Genomic DNA, 23142 nt, shown 5'->3' with positions numbered 1-23142 from the left:
TTACTGTTTGAATTTACTGTGTGAAAATTTACTGTGTGAACATTTACTGTGTGTGGATTTAATGTGTTTGAATATACTGTGTGTGAATTTATTGTGTGTGTAAATTTACTGTGTGTGTAAATTTACTGTGTGTGTAAATTTACTGTGTGTGAATTTAACGTGTTTGAATTTGCTGTTTGTGAATTTACTGTGTGTAAATTTACAGTGTTTGAATTTACTGTGTGTGTGAATTTTCTGTGTTTTGAATTTACCATGTGGAAATTTGTGAACCCCATCTGGTGGACTATTTACAGTTTTTCTAAAATGTTAAAACACAAAAGCCAATCCCCTAAACCAAATAACCAGTTGTCAAAACACATTTACTAAATCTAGCCACCTTTTTCCAATATCATGAACACATTTCACATTAAGACACTTCATAAAACACAATCCTCCGTTCTCGTAAATCTTCACGTTTTTCTTTGCTTAAACACAAGTTGCAAAAGAACTCTGCTCATATTTTCAAATGAAAGCTCATGTGATGCAAAAAAGCTTTCCAAAGTCAGCAATATTTAAACACAATGAACACACCAGGTGCCATTCATGACACACAACTCAGAATTGAAGACACTTGTTGCTAACGCTGTGATCACATGTATAAAAGCAAGTTCAGAGGGCACAGTTTGATGAAGACTTCAAACAAACACAATGGATGAAGGAAGAGTCAGGGAAGAGGAATTTGAGTCAGAGGAGGGAGAAGAGCTGGCCATGGAGGAAGAGGAGTTCAAATCAGAGGAGGAACAGGAAGTTGAGCAAGACAACTTCGCACCATCATTATGGACACGATTGAAGTTACTGTCATTGACCATGTCATTGTTCATGACTAAGAGTTCTTCCAAACCTGAGCAGGTCCATTGTGGCCACCATTATCAGGGCATTCTACCTGCAGAAATTGAGGCAAAAAGGCCGTAACATCATTGGCCAAAGAGCCATCACTGAGGTTCCTGGCCAACGGGGGGGGGGTATTACTCTTTGTGCGGCCATGGGTTTGGAGGGGCTTGTACCGGCATGCTGTCCTTGGGTCTTACAACACCCAGCGTCTCCTCACCTTCCTAGCCCTTGTGCTATCCTAGGCACTTTAACATTGGAGGTTGGGTCATCTAGACCCACTAGAAAGTGCGCTGAACCTTTTTTCTTCAATGATTTGTGATCTTCACTGGTGTCCATGGATTACATGAAATCTTTCCACCTTTATCCACCTTTGTCATGGTAGGGAGAACACCTCAATGGAAGGGGGGGGGGGGGGGGGGGGGGGTCATCTAAGATAGCACAAGGGCTACGTGGACCAAAGTGCTTCATCTATTCAGAAAACCAGACAAAGATTGCACATAGAACCACATAGTCTGTTTTTTTAAATATTTATTTGGAAACAACAACTCATTTCTTCCACTTCTGCAACCTTTGCTGCAACTTAGGTGATACATAATAATGTATTAGTTCCACAGAACACCATCACAAAAGTTACCCTTTTATATGCAATTTTACCTTATTTTCTCCTTTTTGTATTTGAGTCACTTCTACATCATGACTTGTGCTTCAATAAGAACCTTTAGACATTTTCATCAAAAAAGTTTACAGAACAGAGGGAGCATTGCAATAGAAAATGTTGTAAGAAGAAGATACAATGGTTAAGGAAACATTGATACAGAGTACAAAGACATTTCAGGCAGAAACCTTCATGGCAGCTGCTGCTCTATTCTGCTCTTTTGAACGGCACCCTGGTGCCCTGCAACACACACACTCACTGCTGGTGAGCAGATTTTAGGCTAAATATTGCTTAGCTCCAAATAAGCCTTGTCAACAGAGTGGGGGGACGTGGCTGCAGAAAACAACGCGAAGAGCATCAGTGTCACAGCTGTGAAGCATTCCAACTTTCCAGACATCTTTGTAAAATCTGAGGATGCATAAGGTGCTTGGTCAGAAACTTACTCTGAATCCAGAAAAATATAAATATGCGGGTTGATTGCCTTGGCCTCGATGTACAAGAGAGGGTTGGGTTTGAAGGAGATGAATCTGTATTTACATGGAATGCTTTCTGCATTTATCATTCAACAACATCAAAGTTCTCCCAGTTATATGAAAGGTAAATGTAGGTTTGAAACAGCACAACACTTCGGCAGAAGGCCGAGGCGCGGGTTCATTCACTTAATGCCAGTAATCAATCTGAGCCTGTATAACTCAGAAATGTAAAATGATACCATGAAAGAAGATTAAAAACACGAGCAGCAGCGAAAATGTACAAACAATGGCCCCCACATTCCTGTTTCCTACTTTAAGTGCAGATTGATGCCAACAAGCAGACTCTTTAACTGTATTACTCATATACTGGCTAAATGTTCTCATAAATCTATGTGCGTATACTTTTAAGCAAAGAGCATATAAATAGGTTTGACATATAAAGCCAATTTACAGTGTACATATTCTGGCTCTAAAGTAAGCATTAGCAAAAATCCATGCTTTACATAGAAAAGGCATCCACCACGTTTAAGAAAAAAAATGTACATTTTATGAAACAATAATAAATAGTATTATAGAATTGCTGCTGTACACAAAAAGCCATCCTTTCAATTTCACTTATATAAAAATACGTTTTAGTGCAACCATATGTAATATCTATATCTTCACATCAATTTAAGGTGTCCAGAAAAACAATGGGAGGACATTTCCTAAAAGCTGATTCACAAAAATGTGACGGTGTTCTGTTCACGCCCACCTTGGTTTCATTCTACAACTAGGACAAAAAAGGCACGCACGTACAAGTCTGTTGTTGGTGTACCGTTTTCTTTTAAAGATAGGAGTTTGGTCCAGGCTCAATCAAATGTGCACACGCATTTGCACGGATGCCCTCTGTGAGCTTTGATGGACAGGGCCTGGGAAAAAGGGGAGAAACGTGCACACACACTTTCTTCATGTACCTGAAATGCGCAATCAGAGGGTCAGGGAACGTGTGCGCAGTCAGAGGACATGTGTGCAGTCAGGGGACATGTGCGCAGTCAGAGGACATGTGCGCAGTTAGAAGACAAGTGCGCAGTCAGAGGACATATGCGCAGTCAGAGGACATGTGCGCAGTTAGAAGACAAGTGCGCAGATTGTGCAAAATCTTGATTCCTACATTAGAATTATCCGAACTGGAAAACTTTTGTGTTCTTCTTTTGCCTCTTCTTGCTTCCTTTCCTAGTCACTCTCCGGGTTGGCAGGTTTGGATGCTGATGGAGACAGTTGGGGGTCAGATCCAGGGCTGTGGGGGACATGGGCAGAGGGGGGGGCTATGGGAGGAATAGGTCGGAGCTCCTGGCTGCTCAAGTGCTGATTCCCAGGGTTTTGGGGAGATTGAGAGGGATGGGGTATCAGCGATGAAATGCAGCCAATAGTCAGTGATGGGGGAGGGAAGGGAGAGAAGGATGGGGAAGCACTGCCACCTTTTCCTTCATTTCCCATGGCCCGCCTTACACCTGAGTCAATGCAGAGTGAGGCGATGGCTTGGGTGCAAGTCTGGATGCCCTCCTCCTGTTCAAGTCTGACCCCACCCCCCTCCCTCTGCTGAGGTGAACTTGCCTCCCTTGCCCCTTGTCCTTCTGCTGGACCCCTCCTCTTGCTTATGGAGCTGAAATGTGGAAAGTTGGCCTCCCCACAGTTGGAGTCCTCTGAAGTGCTCTTCTGCAAAGTCAAGTGGGACACGGCAGATGCCCCCCCCTGCTGGTCTAGGCAAGAACCTATGGGTGTGGGGGCAAAATTGACCATGTGGATTCCCCCGATGGGGATCAATGGCAAAGACGAGGGCATCTGAAACCAGAAAGGAGAATGGTGATTCCTCAGGATACTGACAGCTTCCCAGATTTATAGAATAGTCTAAAACTAGCTTTAAAAGCCCCACCTTGGACCCTCGCTCCAATACCCCTCCCCTTATTATACCTTCACTTTCACGTGTTTCGGTGTAGCTGTTTCTCATTTCACCCGTTTTTGTGCGTACGCCTGGGTCAGAGCTTGAGTGAAGGACCGCACATTTTCCCGTCAAGTTTGCTTTTTATAAATCTCAACTACTGCGTAGAGAGTGGCGTACGCCTTCTTTTGTGCGTACGCAACCTTTAGAAATGAGGCCCCACATGAGGGGAGAATTGTCTGACCTTTTGTGCACAAGACCAACTCTGCATTACACATCATTTTTCACCATTCTGATATTTCCAGCCAGGCAACAAGAGGCCATTGGATTTTCTGCCACTATTCCAAGCACAACACTCACTGTTTTGAGCATGTAACTTTAAAAGTGTTGTGTTCTTAAAAAAAATGATTGACAGATTCAAAAATACATGCAAACAAAACAGTTGGACTCTTAAAACTTAAAAATATGTGCAGTAAAGCTATTTTTACTTGAGAGACATTCTCTCTTATCTGCACTTGAAACAGAGCAGGGCACTATGTTCCAAATGTGTCACAAAAGCCAGCCAATCACAGACATGGACATGAAGGTTGATGCTGATTGGTCAGAGATTCTTCCAATCAGCTCGTGGACTGATGGGCCGTTGTTTTTTTTTTTTTTTTTTCAAACTTTATTGAATGTAAAAAAATCAATACAAAACAATGTTGAACAGTGAACAACAACGAAGGAACAAGCCAGGGGGTTTATACATTTTATGCATATATATTGAAACTAATACACAGATCTAATGTTTTGATGGCGTTCTTATTATCAGAGTTTCTTATTGTCTTAATGTATTGTTTGAACTCATTAATAAAGATGGAGAAATGAGGGGTATGATTCGTTACTTTTGATTTATGAATGTGCCATTTGCATAAAAACAACAAAAGGTTAATGAGGTACAACTGTTCTTTTTTATGAGATGGACAGTGGGTGATGCCAAACATAATATTTTCTAAGTACAGGCGGAAGTCAGGGTCAATGTGGGCAGAAATGAAATGACAAACTTTAGACCAGAGAGTGGTGGAAAAGGGACACGACCAAAATAAATGTACAGCGTCTTCTGGGTGTTCTTGACAAAAAGAGCAAGTAACATCAATAACTTCCTTGAACCTATGTAGATATAGTTTGGTTGGATAGAATTTATGGATTAGTTTGAATGAGATTTCTTTCACTTTATTGGTTAAAAAGTATTTTGCTGGTAAATTCCAAATCTTTTTCCATTCTAAATGATAAACTAAATTATTCCAAAAAGAAACTACGTAAGGAATGGAGACAACATCCTTCTGGAAGAGTGAGCGTATACGGCGATTTGTGTTGCGTGAAGAAGAAAAACAAATTTGGCCTATTTCTATTTTAGTCGGATCAATTGGCAATAAAGTTGGACTTTGCAATGATGAACTTTTGAATAATGTAATAATACATTTAGGAATTGCTTTCAAAACAAAGTTAAATTCGGTTTTTGGTATTTTGATGGAGTAGTTGAAGCAGAATTCTTCATGTGACATTAAAGCTCCGTTTGAATTAAACAGCTGATGAACCAAAAGGATGTTTTGATTAAACCATGATGGATAAAATAAAGATTTATGTCTATAAGTAATGTCTTTATTGTTCCATATGTAGTATCTGTGAGGAGAAAAATTGTGTTTGTAGATGAGTGACCAGGAAAGCAACATTTGTTTATGGAAGGAAGAAAGCTTAATTGGGATCTTTTGTACATTATAGTTACAGAATACAAGAAAGTTTATGCCTCCTAATTTGGAGAAAATGTAATTTGGTATGAAATTCCAGATTGAAGTTGGATTCTTAATAAAATGTCTTAGCCAATTAATTTTAAATGTATTATTTAATGTGCAAAAGTCTAGAAAGTTAAGACCACCCTTATCATAAGTGTTCATTACAACAGTTTTTTTAATGTAATGATTTTTGTTCCTCCAAATAAAGTTAAATAGAATTTTGTCAATGGTTTTCAGGACTTTTTTGTCAACATTGAGGGATAAGGCTGCGTACGTTAGGCGAGAGATTCCTTCAGCTTTAGTTAGCAAAACTCTGCCTCTCAATGATAAATCTCTCTGGAGCCAATGGTTCAGCTTTGTCTGTGTTTTATTAATAATTGGGTCAAAATTTAATTGGCATCTGGCTTTTTTATCTTTAGAGAAGGTGATTCCTAGGTAGGTAATGGACTCTTTCACTGGAATATTACAGATAGAGAGGACGTCGCAGTGTTTAAGAGCAAATAATTCACATTTTTTTATGTTTAAACAGAGTCCAGATGCAACGGAAAAATTATTAATCAGGTTAATGGCTAACGGTACCTGAGAATGATCTTTTAGAAAGAGGATGGTATCATCAGCGTGTTGGCTGATAGTGACTGTGTGGTCTGCTATTGAAATACCTTTTAGTGAGCTGAGTTTTCTAGAGTCAGTGAGGAGCTGGGTGCAGAGGAGGAATAAATAAGGGGAAATAGGGCATCCCTGCCTGACTCCTCTTTTTAGTAAAAATCGAGGAGAAGTCCCAGCATGAAGTTTGATAGAACAATTTCCTCCTGCATACATGGTTTTAACAGCTCTTCTAAAGAAAGGACCAAAACCAAATTTTTCTATCGCATGGAGTATGAAGTTGTGTTCAATTGTGTCAAAGGCTTTGTAAAAATCGAGAAAAAGAATAAAGCTTTCGTCGGGACAATAATCTGAATAACCAATTAAATCAAGTACTAATCTGATATTATTTGATATGTGTCTATTTTGCATGAAGCCAGACTGAGTCTCATCTATTATATTATCCAAAACCTTTTTTAACCTTTCAGCGAAGATTAAGGCAAGTATTTTATAATCATTGTTAAGCAGGCAGATTGGACGCCAATTGTCAATGAGGAGTAAATCCTTTTTAGGTTTGGGTATTAATGTTATAAGGCCCTGGGTTAAAGTAGGAGGAAGGAAGTTGTTGTTCAAGCTCTCCAGGAATAAATGGAGGAGGAAAGGAGAAAGTTGTTCGGAGAATGTTTTATAGAATTCAGAGGTTAAGCCGTCTGTGCCTGGAGATTTATTTAATTTGAGGTGTTCAATAGCTGATATAAGTTCATGTAGCAATAGTGGTTTATCACAGAATTCCTTCAAATCAGACTCAATTACCTTGGTGTCTGTGAGAGATTGTAAGAAGAGATTAGAAGTTTCTTCACAATATTTAGATTCATAAAGTTTAGTGTAGAAGTCAGAGCAGTAATTGGCTATTTTTTTAGGATTATCTGTAACATTCCCATCAATATTTAATTTTTGTATTGAATTATTTTTAGCATTTTGTCTTTCAAGGCGAAAGAAATCTGCAGTATTCTGCTCTCCTTCCTCCATCCATCTCCTCCTGCTTCTTATAAAGGCTCCCTCAGCTTTTCTTCGGTACATGTCATCCAGTTTATTTTGCAGATTAATTAAGTGTTTTTGCTCATTTTCGTTTAAGTCAACAGGAGATTTTTGTGTTAAAGATGTTATTTCTGAAATTAAGCTCTCCTCTTCAAATCTTTTAGCTTTAGCAAATGAGCTTCCATATGTTCTAAAATATTTAGATAATTCAAATTTTAGAATTTCCCAATTTCTGCCAAACTGTTTTTCTAAGGAAGCTTTCTGCCAGAAACGTTTAATTAGTAAGCAAACGGTTTTGGACACCTTATCATGTTGCAAGATAGAGTTATTTAATTTCCAGTATGAATTTCTGTAACAAGTGTTTGGATTTAAAAATATCTGGATTGAAATAGCTTTGTGATCTGTTAAAGGAGTGGTGAGAATTTTCACATTTATACAATTTTCATCAAGGCAGCTTGAAACCAGCCAAAAATCTATGCGAGAAAAGCTGGTCTGGGATTTATTGCTCCAGGTTAAAGAATTTACTTTAGAATTCTTATGTCTCCATCTACTAACTGAAATTTCTGCATGACTCGTATTAAACTGGAGGCCATAGAATTACTAGTTCTAGGAGGCCATCTGTCTAACAGACCATCCAGAGCAACATTAAAGTCCCCTCCCATCACAATCAAGGCATTTGGATATTTGGATAACCAGTGTAGAAGACGAGATTCTAATTTCTCCAACAATAAGTCATTTTCACATTTTGCGTTGTACCCATATATGTTTACAAGTAATACAAGAGAATCATTAGTATTAAGGACCAGAACAAAGAAATGACCTTTAGGATCCCCATCAGAATGCAATACGGCTCCATTAAAGGAGTTTTTCAAAACAGCAGCACCTGCTGCTCTTTCTGAGCCATGTGATAACCAGATATGGTTCCCCCACTGCGCCTTCCAGAACTGTACATCATCTTTAGTTGAATGTGTTTCTTGAAAAAAGGAGAAATCGGTTTTCTGTTGCTTTGCAAAAAGAAATAAGGCTTTTCGTTTGACATTCTGTCTCAACCCCCTGGCATTAAGAGAAAGAACAGAGAACGACAGTGTAGAAAAGAAAAGAAAAGAAAAAACTATAGAAAAAGTACTATAAGAGTAGAGAAAAACTCAAGTACTGAACAAATAACTATCTCTATTCCATTACTAACAGCAGAGCTATATGGGTTAATAACAATCTCTTTGTTCGGCAAAAAATATTTGTCAAAAATTGGCCATTAAAAATAAGGGAAGAAGGATACAGAAAACAAAAAGTGCATTTAAAAAATAGGCCATTTGTAAAAAAAGGGAAAATATATTTAGTCTTTTTTTTTTTTTAATCTATTTATTTATATATGTTTTTTATTATTTTGAATTATTGCTATCCTCTTTTTACCAGCTCACATATTTGGGAAAGTGTGCAAAATCACCTGTAAAAGTTCACCATTTGAAAAGCAAAAGCCCAAATCAAACCAGACCTTTTCAAGCTTGCCTCAGTGAAAAAGCGTGACAAGTCTGTCCTGGTGCTTGCAGAGCATCCTAGGTGGAGGAGGCCTCTGCAGAAGATGTGTCCATTTGGGATTGGTGAAAGTTTTCTGGTCGTACTTCTTTGCCTTCTATGATGACACGAATACCTGCAAAATGAGCCTTTGTTCCTTCTTTCTTTGCAGCCTCAATAATGGGCCACAGCTTATTTCTCAGCGCTTTGTCCTCTGAGGTCAGGTCTTCAGCAAATCTCAGTTTGTTGTTTCTGAGGTACTCGCTCCTTTAAGCTGCTCTCCACAGAAGATCTCTGGTCGATATGGATGTGAAGCGGATGAATGTCGTCCTCGGTCTGTCGGTTGCTCCTGTCTTCTTTCCGAGACGATAAGCCATGTCGATATCCCCTGTAATTTTTTCCTGAGAACTGGGAATCACAGCACAGCAGATGTTGGTGACTTTGGCTTTGATGTCTTCAGGGTTTCCCTCCGGCACACCGTGTAGTCTGAGGTTCCATCTTCGACCATATCTTTCAGCTTCATTAAGTTTATGCAGCAGTTCTGATATTTTCTGGTCGTATTTTTCATTTGCAGTTTTGACTTCTTTCATCTCCACTTTCAGAGTTTCAACTTCTGCAAATGCAAAGTCCAGGGATTTCTTCAGGCCCTCAATACTTAAAGTATTTTTGTTGATGAGGCCTTCTAGATTATCAGCCCGCGTGTTAATTGCGTCCAGAATGTTGTTCTGTAATTCTGACAAAGACATTTCAGCTTTTTGCTTTTTTCCCTTAGGTTTAACTGGCGTATCTGGAGTAGAGTCAGGCGGCAGACCGGAGCTAGTGTAGTCATGATCAGAGCTAGCAGCAGCAGCTGGAGCAGAGACAGCAGTTGGAGAGCTAGCTGTTTTCTCAATATCAAGAGGAACTCCGAACTCCATACCTTCTTCACGGACGGTAGGTTCTCTTCCTTTACGTTTTGTGTTTAGGTTGCTTGGCTTCATGATGAGCTGGAACGGGTTTCACAGGCTGCAGTGTAGCCAGCTTAGCTTAGCTTAGCCGTTTTCGATGTAGCCGATTTAGCTTAGCCGTTGTCCAGACCCCAAACAGCGGTAATAGATAGATTTAGATGAGAGGTGGTTTCTTTCAAAGGCTTGGAGATTGATCTTGGTTCTTTTAGATTTCTGTAGCGTGTACTTCTGTTAGTTAAAGTTTGGTTGTAAGGGATAGAGGATAGTTTCTTCACTCAACAAAAGAGCGTTGCTTCTGCATCGGTCGCCATCTTGACCGATCTCTCGGGCCGTTGATGGAAGTGAACATTGGTCTTCTCCATAACTGTTGAACCTTCTATCAAAAGCTTTTTTTACACAGTAAGTATTCTTTATATACTTTATATCCTTGAATCATTAATGTTTTTCACTATAATTTGTCACAATGATTTAAGGATGTACATTTGTCTGTTTCAAGTGCAAATGCCATTTGTGAGCACAGAAAATCTTTTAAGTTTAATGCTCGAAACAGTGAGTGTTGTGTTTGGAATAACGGTTTTAAAATCTCTCCATACTTGTTCTAGAATTCTCCCACAGAAACTCCTGCTTTCCTTTACGACCTGCTCCAGGCTCACAGGTACTGGAAACCACAACTTTGTTGCACAATAATAACTGCGATAAATAATATTCAAAAAAAGTGGAAGTACCGGGAATTGAGAATGAAGGGGAAGGTGACTGAACAGGACCTGAAGGGGGGCGCTGGATAGGTTGTTCTGGTTGGATCTATGATCCTGTTCTCCATGTAACAAGGAACCAGAGGGATGATTCTGAAAGAAAACAAACACACACACAAAAATCTCTTTTTACCAAGCATGGCCAATCAACCCCACCCTAACCCATCAACACCAACAGCAAACTCCTGACTCAGTTACCCCCCAGCTTAGAAACTGACAGAGCTGCTCTGATCCCGCTGAGGCTGCAGGGACCCCCCTCACAAAAACACTAAAACAAACCATCACATCATTTTTACCTCACAGACAAAAAGATAAGAGTGTGACTCACCTGAAATGTTTTTGGATTTTTTCATCTACACAACGTGACAATAGCTTCACATTGATCCCCAAAAATAATTTGGATCTTTTTTGAAATATGAGACTTTTTGGGACAACAAAGCCAGAAAAAATCCAAACTTAAAAAAGTGTGAAAAATTAAGATTATTTCTGGGTTAAACACAAAAAAGGACAAAGACAAAAGGATTATGGAACTAGAAATGATCTAATTGTGGATATGAAGTCGTTATGGAATTGATTCTTGTTATTTTCATATTAGCCTTTTTTAATATGAAAAACAGATCTCTATCTGACAATTATCCTAGAGGCAAGGTCTCCAAATGTTTTTAAAAAAGGAAGTCTTACAGTTTCCATCTCTGCGCAGGTCTGGAGTGTTCCCACTGGCAGTTCTGCTTGAAGACGAGCTGTGCTCCTCGGCCCCCAGACGACCCCCTGCTGGCTGAAAATGAATATGACAGGACTTCATTAAAGTCGGTCTAATATGGAGAGAAATTAGACTCAGTCGGATTTGTGCGTGCGTAATTCTTGATTTGTGCGTAAATTAGGATTTGTGCATAAATTTGGATTTGTGCGTGATTTGTTACTCACATAATACGTGTTGTGTATAAGTTAAAAAAATATAAAATGAAAAAAATACAAAATGCAATTTACGTATGCACAAATAAAGATTACAACAGCTTGAAACTACTTACACACACACATCTTTAAAAAACACGAACGAATCCATTGTTACGCACACACGAAGCCAAAGTTACGCACGGATCTACCGTGAGACTGTTTTCACGTCTCACAAATTCGTCCGTAAGTGCTGCGTTTAAATGCCAGTGGAATGCTCGGTCATTAGAATTTTCCTATCAGCCTTGAACAGATAAAAATACTACTTTTGGGTTGTTTTCAGTGAGGAATAAACATTATAAAACACTTCAAATCTCAAAAAGTTGACTTTGCATGATATAGACCCATTAATGAAAGTCACCTTTGATGGAGGGGTCCTCTGCATGGGGAGACATGCCGTATCATTCTTTTGTGTTGACCTTGAGGTGAAAGGTCGCGCTTGTAGTCTCTTCCTCGAGGGGACAGGGGCCTCGAAAGGGGGGACACCACCGCATGTCTCCTCCTTGGGGAGAGGTCTCTCCGGTACCCCCCTGCTGTGGAGATGTGGCGAAGAGGAGAGATGTCCCTCCGAGGGGAGAGGTGTCTGGCAGAGGGCGACAGGTTGCGACAGGGGGACAGGTATCGGTGCGTAGAGGGTGAGGAAGATGGGGAGATGGGCGACGGGCAGCCAGGGGGTTCCAACCCAGGAGATGAAAGGCGGGAGGAGGGGGAGGAGAGATCTGGTAGGTCCTCATCCATGGAGGAGGAAGGCAGGGCCAATAGTCTGCTGCCCAAAGGCTGCAGCTGGCATCCCGGATCCTCTGCTTGAAGGCGCTCCCTCCCTGCAGCATCACTGGGCTGGGCCTGGGGGGTGATCTGGATGCTTGGCACTGTGGTAAAGTAACCAAGCAGAGGGGGCCTCGGGGGGGTTCCGAGCAGATCAGTTGCTGTGGGGTGAAGAAGGTGAGGAGCAGGGTTCAAGGTGGCCACGTGAGCGATGGACATGGGGGGCAGGGCGTACAGCTGTGGACTGCAGGATCGAGAGCCAGTCTTGGGGGTGGAGTCCCCATCATAGTCATCCTCTTCATCGTCTTCATCCTCTACCTCATCGCCGTCATCCTCAGCGCCATCTGAATCGTCGGCATCAGAGAACTGGTGCTCCACAGACCTCTGCCTGGAGGTTTTCTCAGAAGATCCTCCATCATCTTCAGGAACATCTTTACGCAGGAGAAGAAGAAAAAAGAGGCGGGGCAAAAGCAAGAGGACAACATTGTTGGTGGGGGAAAAACAACACAAAAACAGTTCATTCATAGTAGTTGTGTTGAATGAAACAGCAGCAGAACTTCCTTCCTACAAAAGAGTAAAGGAAACATCCCGAATTTTGATACCGCCCACTGAGAAGCGACTGGTTCAGAACCAGAACTTTTGTCACTTCAGAAAAGCGCAGCCTCATGGGAAAATCTCTGCAAACCTGCAGGTCTTAAATCCTGATATATCAAGGAGGCTTTTAATCCCGAGCTGAAAGCTTCTTTAAGATTTAGATATCTCAACCTTTTAAAACTATCTTTTAGTTTGGGGATTTTAGTTTTTGTGAGTCCAGAACTGAACTGCCTGTCTGAGTCACTCTGACATTTGTGTCTCCTCTGCCCCAAAAAACCAAGACAGAGCGCCAAGGTAACACCTCTTTGCTCGTGAATTGAGACAAATTTTTGTCAACTGCCTGTTTATCTGCTCTAAAACTCAGCAGAAAATGAGAAACAATTTCAGTCTGAGTTAACAAAAAAAGATCAAAGCTTAAGTTGTTCAGACGCTGAAGTCCCAAGTTTCCTGTTACCATATTTGGTCTAAATAAGCCCAGGAAAGTCAAACCTAGTCTGGTGTGGGCTTTGAACCAGGAAGAGGAAGACACCTTAGCTTTGCATTTGACAGGAAAAGAGCATCTACCTACAGGCTACATTTTGGAGATCCATCCAACCACTTTTGTCAGTATTCTGATAACCAGACTGGAAAAGCTGAAGAGAATTAAAAAGAATCTGAATGATGTCCAGCTTCACCACAATGAAGATGAATGGGACAAAAAACCACTCATCTTTTCAGGAACGCCAGCAGCCACTGAGACTAATTCATCGTATGTGAATATTTTATGGGAAATCTTTTTTAACCCTCCTCAGAACAATGCCCCCTTTGGAAAAGTAGTGTTTTTTCCATAGAAGCAAATGAAGAAAGTGACAAAGAAGGGTTTAAGATGAAGGAACTGCAGGAAAAGATGCTGAACTCTGATCTGCTGCAACCATCAACTAAAGGTCAACTGCCTTCAGATTTAGAGAGAGAGGACCACAAAAGATTGTTTGACAACAGTCTAACAGGAGCAGCCCAGTAACCCCACCCAGAAACCGCCCAACGCCTTCAACAACTCCGGCAGCGTAAGCAGATGCTGGAGTGAGAAGCAGCAAATTCGTGTGACTCCTCCTACCTCCTTCTTCTGCCTCTGTGTCCTCCACTGAAGACATGGACACCCCCAGTTCCAGACACTTTTTGATATGCGCCTTGGACTTCATGTGCTTTGTCAGGTTTCCTGTCAGACAAAGACAGCATCATCGCTTAATCAAGAGGGATCACAGCTGATGATGAAATGCTTTTTAAATGCTCTCATTCATTCTTTCAGACAAGATTTCAACATGCGTGCCTGGATGAAGACAGTGTTCATGAGCATTGGAACCAATACCCAGCATGCAGTTCTGCAGTGCTCTGACATCTGGAAACCTAGAAAATACCTTTTGTTTTGAAGGCAAAGTTGCAGAACTTGCAGACGTATGGCCGCACATCAGTGTGTGTTCGGATGTGCTTCTTCAGCATGCTGGGTTTCTTACAGCGAATGCCACACTCCTCACAGATATATTTCCCTCGGCCGCGACCACGAACGTAAACGTAGTCCTCATTGGATTTATACCTGCAGAGCAAAAAAGGAGGCAACTTTATTTTCATTTTTCAAAGGGCTGAGAAGTCAGCGGCCTCTTTGAAACATGTTTTTTTCAACACATCAGCTAAATTCCAAGTTGTGCTTTGCTGGGGTTGGCCTAATTCTGGCATTTCCCCCAGAACCCTTTTATTTATTAGAGCTTCAGCAATAAATGTGCTTCATATTTTCAAGATTTACATTTGTTTTATTTTGTTTTTCATCATGCCCCTTTGAAAAGCTCTGAAACTAATCAAATTACTTTTTAACTGTACAGTGATCCCTCGCTATAACGCGGTTTACTTTTCACGGTTTTGCTACTTCACGGATTTGCATGGTGCATTGTGTTCTGACTGTACTTTGTATTTTTTCATAATCATTTTAAATTTTCTCCCGTTTAATCCAATTACTCTCGGGTCGTGGTGGGCGGGGCTAATCTCAGCGATTTGAAGCCTTCTGTTCACATTGATGATTCAAATTATTATTTGACAGTACAGAACAGAAGTTATTTGTTGAAAAAAACCGTTTCTAAAGTACTTTTATTTGTGAAACAAATGCTTGAGCCTGGAAAATGATTTGTTCTTTCTTTTCAATGTATAATAGAGTATTTAATTGTATAATAGTTGTTAAAACAATAAAGGTTTCTACTTCACGGATTTTGCCTATCACAGGTTCTTTTTGGATCGTAAACCCCGCGAAAAACAAGGGTTTACTGTACTCCAGTACAGATTACTAATTACTCTTTCGCCCTTTTTAATAATGAAATAAAATACAGTGAGGGGAAGATCATTTTGACCATTCCTGTATGCCCGTGTTTGACCACAGACTGGAGTGATTTCTGCATGTGGGAGGAGCCACTGAGTGGTTGGAGGTCACATGCTGAGGTAGGACAAATGTCCCGCTGATGCCACCCATAACCATCATTCCTTCCGTTTTATCTGCCCTCTGGGTGGCTCAACGGGGGACCATGGTTACCCCCCTCCCCCTTACACTGAAGTGAGATGGGTTTTATTTTCCATTCACTGGAAAAACCTTAAGATAAGCCCGCCAGCTTTTCTTCAGGTGTGGATCTGTCCCACAGGTTGCCCTGTGTGGGGGATTCAGACCTCTAAGCTGTTAGGTCCAGCTCCACCATGATGACCCTGCAGGACTTTCTCTTACTGGGGTGATGGGGATTTGCTGTCAGTGGACGTACCTCACTGTAAATGAAGCTTTAGAACAACACAGTAATTCAATTATTTTGCATTCAAAGAAATGAGAATTGAAGCAAATGGAAATGTGAAAAGGAACACGGGCTACGCTCTTCAGTCACTCAGTGGGTTTGAATGGAATATTTAGAAGATATAAAAAATATTTCTGTTTTAATCTGAACTCCATAGGTGGATAGTGATGAGTTACATTTAAACAGGTAAAAAGAGGTTAGTCCCCCCTTACTTTTAATTTTAATGTGTTAAATATAAAATATTAAAAGGAAAAAAATTAAATATTAAGTATAGAAAATTGTTTGAGTATTTTAGTTGTGTGTATTTAACAGTTCTTTTTTTCAACTTTTACTTGAGTCAATATTTAGACAACAATGTTTCATTTTCACTTGAGTAATCCCTACTTTCACTACTCTTACCAACATTTGACCTTTTTCCCAAATTAAACCTGCATGAGGAGACCAGGAAGGACCCACACCCCCATATTCCATCATCAGAAAATCACATCTGAAGGCATTAAAGATGTTGAAGCATCTGTGCATTTTGAATGAAACGGTCGCCCCCAAACACCGTCACTTGCTCCCCCCTGTGTTCTGCACTCACCCGCCCTCGAAGATCTTGATGCGGGTCGGTTCAGTTGAAAGCTGCTTGGCAGACGCCACCTTTTCCCCCAGCTCGACCTTTGACCGTTCCCAGGACTCCACCCCCTTCATCTTCCTCCCAAAGCAATTCAGGTCAGCAGGCCCCAAGTCCGGCTTCAGCTGCAGCAGTGGGTGAGGGACAACAGCTGTGAGTGATGCACACCAGCACAGCAACATGTCTGCAGATGTCAGGACATACCTGATCAAACATCAGCTTCCAGGCCACAGAAGACACCAGTTTTCCAGAGCTGGGGGGGCACATGGCTGCCAGCGTGAACAGCCATTCAGTGTTTTCCCTCTGCTTTGATCGCAGCAGAGCTAGGGCAGCCTTTGTACTGATGTTAAGAGGGTTGGGGTTGTGGGTGCTTACAGACCAGGAGCTGTAGACGGAGCAGTGGGAGGCGGCCTGGGTGCTGTTGGGTTTGGTGTAGTTACGGAAACACCAGCTGACTCTGCTGGTGGTGCGCAGGCTGGGAAAGTGCAGCAGCTGCTGGACCTCAGACAGGTTTGTAAAGAGCAGAGACTGTGCTCCCCCTGTCATTCCTGAGCTGTGGGTGGGAGCGGGCTTAAGCAGCAGGGCCTGTTTGTCAGAGCTCTCTGCATCGCTGGAGGACAGCATGGGCTCTGGGCTGGAGCTGGGACCTGGACTCACGTCATCCACATCCAGCCTTTCAGGAGAATCCTGACTGCATGACACCAGACCACGCTCTGTGACAATCTGGAGAGGGGGTGGGAAACTGTCACCCTGGGGGACATCAGAGAGGTGAGGGGCCGAGGAACGGACAGGGACGGCAATCTTGGTGGCAGCTGGGGGATCAGAAAGTGGGGGAGAAGAAGACATCCGCTCACACTCATCCACAGAGTCTTTGCTCCTGAGGGGGGCTCTCTGATTACTGCCCCCCTGCTTCTCAGGTGTTGTACCTCTTTCAGCTCCACTCAGCTCTACAGCACTCATTTCCTTTACAATCTGTCCATACATCCTCTCCTCCTTCACCCTCTTCTGCTGCTTGGACTGGATGAAGAGCTCAAGGGAGCTGGTGGGGGACAGCATGCGCTTGCCGCCTCCGATGGCCGAGCCAGAGGCGTCTGTGGTGGAAATGGTTCCTGAAGTCAGTGAAAGCGGGATGCCTGTATTCAGGTGTTTCTCTGAACCCTTCCAAAAAGACGAGCGCAGAAGATCACTGTCAGTGTGTCCTAGCAGAAGGGACAGGTTGAATCCGGATCTGCTTATGCCTCCAGGGGGGTTGCAGGGTCTCACACCACCAAGCGTGCTGTTCTCACACCGGTCTGCTCCTAAAGCGTCAGCTTCATTAGCATGGCATGACATGAACTGGCTAACACTGGTGTACGTGGCACTACCAAACACTGGAACATATGTCTGAATCCGAACAGGTACCACCAAACCAGGCGAAGTGGTCTTAGAGCTCAGGTTCTGGGTGGGTTGAAGGTGCCTCTGAAGCACGGAGTTGGCAGGTGAGAGCATGTTTATGTGAGATGGAAAAGAGGGGGAGTAAATATGAGTGCTCTGATGTTCTGTTTTTCCTTCGTACAATTGGGGGTCATAGACTTGCTGAGCAGACTGCTTTGGGGCTGCAGGTCCTGGAAGGCTGCTTGGTGATCTGAGGTGAAGCTTCTGGAGCTGCTGCTGCTGTCTGGCTGCCTTTTCTGCCTCCTGGTTCCAAAACGCACAGGGCTGGGAAAAAGGAGCAAAAGGGACCCCACCCTGGTACTGCTGGATTAAATCCCTATTTCTGACTTCAAGAACTGGATGTTCTCCCTCAGAGGAAGAGCCCTGGGCCTGAAGACGGTGCTGCTTGGGCCTGTTGAGGAAGACAGGTGTGGTGTCTGAGTTCCTACTATCAAAACGTCTGGTCAGCTTGAATTTTGTGCAGCGCAGCTTATTTTCTGACCTTCCAAAGCAAGGTTCATCTTGTAGGCTGTCATCACTGATACTCTGCCGGAAGACATGCTGGGGGGGCTGTTGGTGAGACCCCACGACTGTGAACAAATCCAGATGGTTTGGAATAAAATGGTTTGTTGGAACAAAAATGGTTTATTATGTCAAAGAAGGTTTCAGAGTGTTTTAAATGAAGGACAGCTCTTTGCCAGCATTGGTTTGAACATTTAGCAGAGGAATGGAACATTTCCTGAACATCCTCTTAATATTTAACCTGTGATATTACCTGGTCTCCTGGTTCTGATGGCCATTTCACTACTGCTGTGGGGGGATCCTGATGGGATGGGCCACACCCCATGCTCCAGGTTTTCTTGTTTGATTGACACCTGTCCTCCACCTATGTCCTGAAGGACTCCCTCCGGATACACACTCAGTGAGGCCTGTAAACCAATCAATGTGAGTGAATAATGAACAAGATCCAATGAGAGGGTATGAGAACACAGTTAGCAAGGGCATTCTGAGACATCATCCTATCTTGGCTGGATTACTGTAAGTCTCTTTCTTTTCCCTCTCCGGTCTCCAACTGTTCCAGAATGCTTCTGCTTGATGGTGGGAGTGGGCTTATTCTGCGCCAACAGTCCCGCACACAACTCAGAGGTGAACTTCTAATGAACTCCTGCTGCTCTGAGGAAACCATGTCCTAGAAAACAACACTGTTTTTTTTTTAATTTAAGCTTAAAATGACATCATTTTACATTAGTGGATCTTTAGCTGTGTTTTAGTGAGTTTTAATAACAGCAGCTTGTTTGCTAGTGGTCATGCTTGGGCTTCATATGAATAAAGGGATTGTTTGACCTAAATTCATCACTGGAAAGACCCTGTGTTGTATCTTCACTAAAGGAAAAAATGGATTTTAAAACCTAATTTCCTAAAGGTGTTTAAAAACATCAGCAACATTCTCAAATAGTGCATCTATTCAAAAAGTAGAAGTTCAGATGAGATGTTTTTAAAGTCTCACTCCAATCATCTTTTGATCTTTTGTAAAACTTATGCCCAGTGGTCTTTTAATTATGAAGATGTTGTTTTTATGTGTTCAGCCAAAATCAAAAACCCTATTTCGTTCTCTAGGACAGTGGTCCCCAACCACTGGGCCGCGGGAAATTTTGACACCGGGACGCACAGAAAGAAAAAATAATTTCCATTTTATTATTTTTTTCGAAAGAAACGTTTTATTTTGAAAAGTGACCGGATTCTCTCTGTTACATCCGTAACACGTAACGCACGTCAAAGTCGCGACATCAAACATCACGTGATACACTCCTTACACCCCCCCCCCCCCCCCCCCCCCCCACCGGTCCGCGGTAAACGTGCCTTGCGTTGTACCGGTCCGCGGTGACAAAAAGGTTGGGGACCACTGCTCTAGGATACCATTTCTGCAGAGCAGCAGTAGAAGTACTAGTAGTTGTGGGTGGGACTGTTTGTTCAGAATAAGCTCGTCCTGAACTCTCATCATCCTTTTGTTTACACTCTCTCCTGCTAGCTTATAGCTACTCACATTCCCAACCTAGCATTAGTGGTGCAACAAAACTGGTGAGCAACATCAGAGCTATCCAGTCATACAGTTTAGAGCAGGGGTGTCAAACTCATTTTGGTTCGGGGGCCACATTCAACCAGTCTGATCTCAAGTGGGCTGGACCAGTAACGTAAAAGCTAAATAACAGCTTTGTTTTAGTTTTTTTACTCAGTTGGAAAAAATGCCTCAACCAACAGAATAGCCTAATCACTTGTTACTACACAGTAATTCACATAGGCCAATGGATCTCAAATAAAATTAATTTCACTTAAAAAAAAGTTGGTCTATTCAATTTTATACAGACTGAATATTTGACATCTGACACTGAAGCAATCCAGAAACTATTCTTTATGGTGAGTCTCATAGTGGTGCTGAATGTTATATTCTTTGAGCATTGCGACCTGTTGATGACAACATTTTTGTCATTAGTCTGTCACTACTGATCATCCTTATAGCAACATAACAGCGGTGAGGCTCATAGGGAACCAAAGTGCATCTTGCCCAGACAGAGAGCTGTTATGTTTCGCGTTTGGCACGTGCAGAGATATGCTGTTTCACCTGTTTTGCTTTCCCTTTGCTTCCCCTAGTGGTGGAATTCCGCATTTTGGTTGTTTCTTTAAAAAATCATAACTCGCCACAGGAATGGACTAGAAACTTGCTTTCTTTTTAAAACATTCTTATGATTTTTGCTCTTCATGGATGGGCCGGAGTAAACCACCTGGCTGGTCGGATACGGCCCGTGGGCCGTATGTTTGACACCCCTGGTTTAGATCCAGATTCCAGCTCAGATGAAGAAAACAAAGACGTTCATGGATCTATTTGTCTGACAGTGGATGATCAGAATGGAGCAGAGCAGGGAGCTTATGTCTTGCTTGCAGTCATTTCCAACAGAATTTTTCATCTGTTTCCCGATTCACGATTTGAAAAAAATAAATTTTCAGAAGCACAGTTTTAAGTGTGATTTACTTTAAGAAGAAAAAAGCCACAAGAAAATGTAAAATAAAACAACACAGTTTTAATTGGAGTGGCTCTGTAAACAAGAAGCTGTGTGGTACCTGTCGAACAAGATATCCACGCCGACGTTCCTTCTTTGCAGATGTGCTGGTGTAAACCTCTCCCTGTCTGCAGGAAGGAAGGCTCCCATAGTCAAAAGATTTGCTGCGCATTTCAGGCAGCTCTGTGGGTAGTGTGCATGGTGCTTGCTCTGAAGAAGACCGTCTCATCTCCCTCTGTTGATGGTGGCTGGAAAAACTGCTGGGCACAGTCAGGAACTCTGACTGTTTTGCTCCAGATCCATTAGCCAATGAATCCTCCTGTCAGAGAAAGGAATTCAACTAAGGAACATTTCATTTTTCACATTTGACTTTTTGTGCTTGAGCTGGGTACCTGTTTGGTGGGTGAGACAGATTTAACACCCTCATCTTTCTCAAAGGACATTGACATGGAAGAGGAGTGAGACAGGTTGCTTTCCTGACTAGGACTGCGAGAAAGGCTGGTGCATGTTGACTCAAAACTTGATTCTCCGGATGAGTACTCCATATCTGCCAGCCGTAGCCTCTTCTTCTTGGGTGGAAGCTTCTCTGTCGGCATCTGGGACAGTGTGTCACTCCTCTGAGGCAGCTGGAACTCCTCTACAGCCGGCGGCTGTTTCTCTGGTTCCTTGGTCACGAGAGGTTCAGTGTCCTTCTCTGGCTTGTCTGGCTCCTCTGTCACCCTGATCTCAGGAACTTGGATGTTGGGTTGTCGTACCAGTTTATGATACGGTTGGCCAGGTGAGGCTGCAGCTGAGGATGATGAGAAGGAGGCCAGGTCGCTGTCACTTTGCTGCTGCTCCATGCTTTCTGCTCTCTGGAGGGCAGATTCTGGACTCAGAGCATCTTCGTATATATCCGTGTCTGATTGCTCTGAATACTGGCTCGATGGAGCTTTGTCTGAGGGCTGGTGTACAGGCTGCTCAAAGGACTCAGACTTTTCAAAAGAATTTGGGCGGCTGAGTGAATTGGTGTGCTGGATGACTGATATCACATTGCCAGCTGGCTTTCTGCCCTCTGAATCAGGAAACGGCACAATGTCATCAGAGCACATACTGACACAGGTATCAAAGCTGTCAGATTGGCTGTGAGTACTGTGAAAAGAGCTCTTCCCAGTTGGGGTACCTCTTGACCCATCAAAACTACCTTGTTTAAAATCATAGTCTCCAATTATATCCACGGAACTGCTAAAGCTACTGTCACAGTTTTCAGGGCTGTCCTCATCATCTCCAACACTTTTCTCTTTTCTTCTTTTCCGTGTGGCTATTTCAGATATGCTGACTCTAGAGGGATGTTGGTTGTAGAAAATATCCTCTGGCCCTCCTGGGCAGCGCTCAGTGATCTTCAGACCAACAGATGATGCTAAACCTTTGGCCATATGAGGGTGCCCTTCAGCTTCTCCAGGATGAGATTCATTTGCTGGATGTTCAAACGCACTCTGACGTTTGAGTTTGGGCTGGCCAGGTGGGTAAAACACATCATCAGCTGGCACCATGTTGTCAAATGAAATGCTTCCTCGGATTCCCTGAGGAGTGTTGAGGTTAGAAGGCACTGGAGCTGGCATGGACCTACTTCTAATAAGAGTTCCAGACTCTGATGGAGGCTCCAGAAGTCCTGTGCTGCTTTGACAGGGGCCAGTTGGGTATTTCTTAGCATCACCACTCATTCCTAAACTTTCTTTGAAGGATGAGGGATCCTCTGCAATCTTACACATGTCCAGATCTTGTTGCTTTAGGCTCCCGTTACCATCTGCTGCTGCCATGCCCACTGTCATAGACTGTCTTGGCCTGGAGTTTGGCCGGTTGTACCACGTCCGACCAAACATTATCTCTTCGTATGTCTTTGCACTTGTATTTGGAGTGCCAATTTGCAACTCTGCACTGTCATAGGGAGAAAAGTAGCCAGAGTCTGTGCTGCCTTTGCTGTGAGGACTGAGCAAATTAAGGGACTGGGATATGCTTGGATCAGAATCTTGAACTTTTTTCTCATCCATTCTTTGTGCCAAGCGTTTACTAGAGCTAGAGTCGTCCAAAGAGTGTGATCTTCCACCAGCCTGTGATGCCAACATGTGATGGGAAACCTTTGCATCATGAAAGGTGGGGCAGTCCATCCCCCCAGGAGGAACTACTCCAGGTTTGGGAAAAATGAGGATCGGCACTTTCATAGATCCGATGTGAAACTCTTCAGCCGAGTCCGCATATGCAGGTTCTCCACCACCTAAACAATGAAAGGAACATTTACGGTAAAACACATCCACTAAGAAATCCAAAATAAAGAGAATAAACATCAACATTTTTGAACAGACCCCAAATGTGTGCAACATATTCCATACTCCTAGAGCACACCCTTAGAGGATCCTAATGGACACGCTCAATAACACAACATCAACA

The 23142-nt window shown here is 42.6% G+C and overlaps 1 protein-coding gene across 3 annotated transcripts in view; it reads right to left on the bottom strand.

Moving 5' to 3' along the window:
- Positions 1-1381: 1381 nt before the first annotated feature.
- Positions 1382-23142, bottom strand: part of hivep2a (HIVEP zinc finger 2a) — a 100000-nt gene continuing 78239 nt past the window's right edge. For all 3 annotated transcript variants that reach the window (XM_020714615.3, XM_020714613.3, XM_020714616.3), the window contains 12 exons: positions 21108-22969; positions 20777-21034; positions 18435-18588; positions 18162-18249; positions 16451-18071; positions 16214-16371; positions 14227-14402; positions 13926-14027; positions 11835-12669; positions 11204-11297; positions 10496-10615; positions 1382-3822 (listed from right to left, as the gene is read on the bottom strand). In XM_020714615.3, the coding sequence (XP_020570274.1) occupies positions 3214-3822; positions 10496-10615; positions 11204-11297; positions 11835-12669; positions 13926-14027; positions 14227-14402; positions 16214-16371; positions 16451-18071; positions 18162-18249; positions 18435-18588; positions 20777-21034; positions 21108-22969 (6077 nt within the window). In that variant the 3' untranslated portion in view covers positions 1382-3213. The remainder of the gene's footprint in view (positions 3823-10495; positions 10616-11203; positions 11298-11834; positions 12670-13925; positions 14028-14226; positions 14403-16213; positions 16372-16450; positions 18072-18161; positions 18250-18434; positions 18589-20776; positions 21035-21107; positions 22970-23142) is intronic.

Source organism: Oryzias latipes, chromosome 24 (genome assembly GCF_053564925.1).
Source record: "Oryzias latipes strain Hd-rR chromosome 24, Olatipes_Hd-rR_3.1".
Lineage (NCBI taxonomy): Eukaryota > Metazoa > Chordata > Actinopteri > Beloniformes > Adrianichthyidae > Oryzias > Oryzias latipes.
The sequence above is the reverse complement of the archived record's forward strand: the minus strand, read 5'-3'. Positions and strand labels throughout refer to the sequence as shown.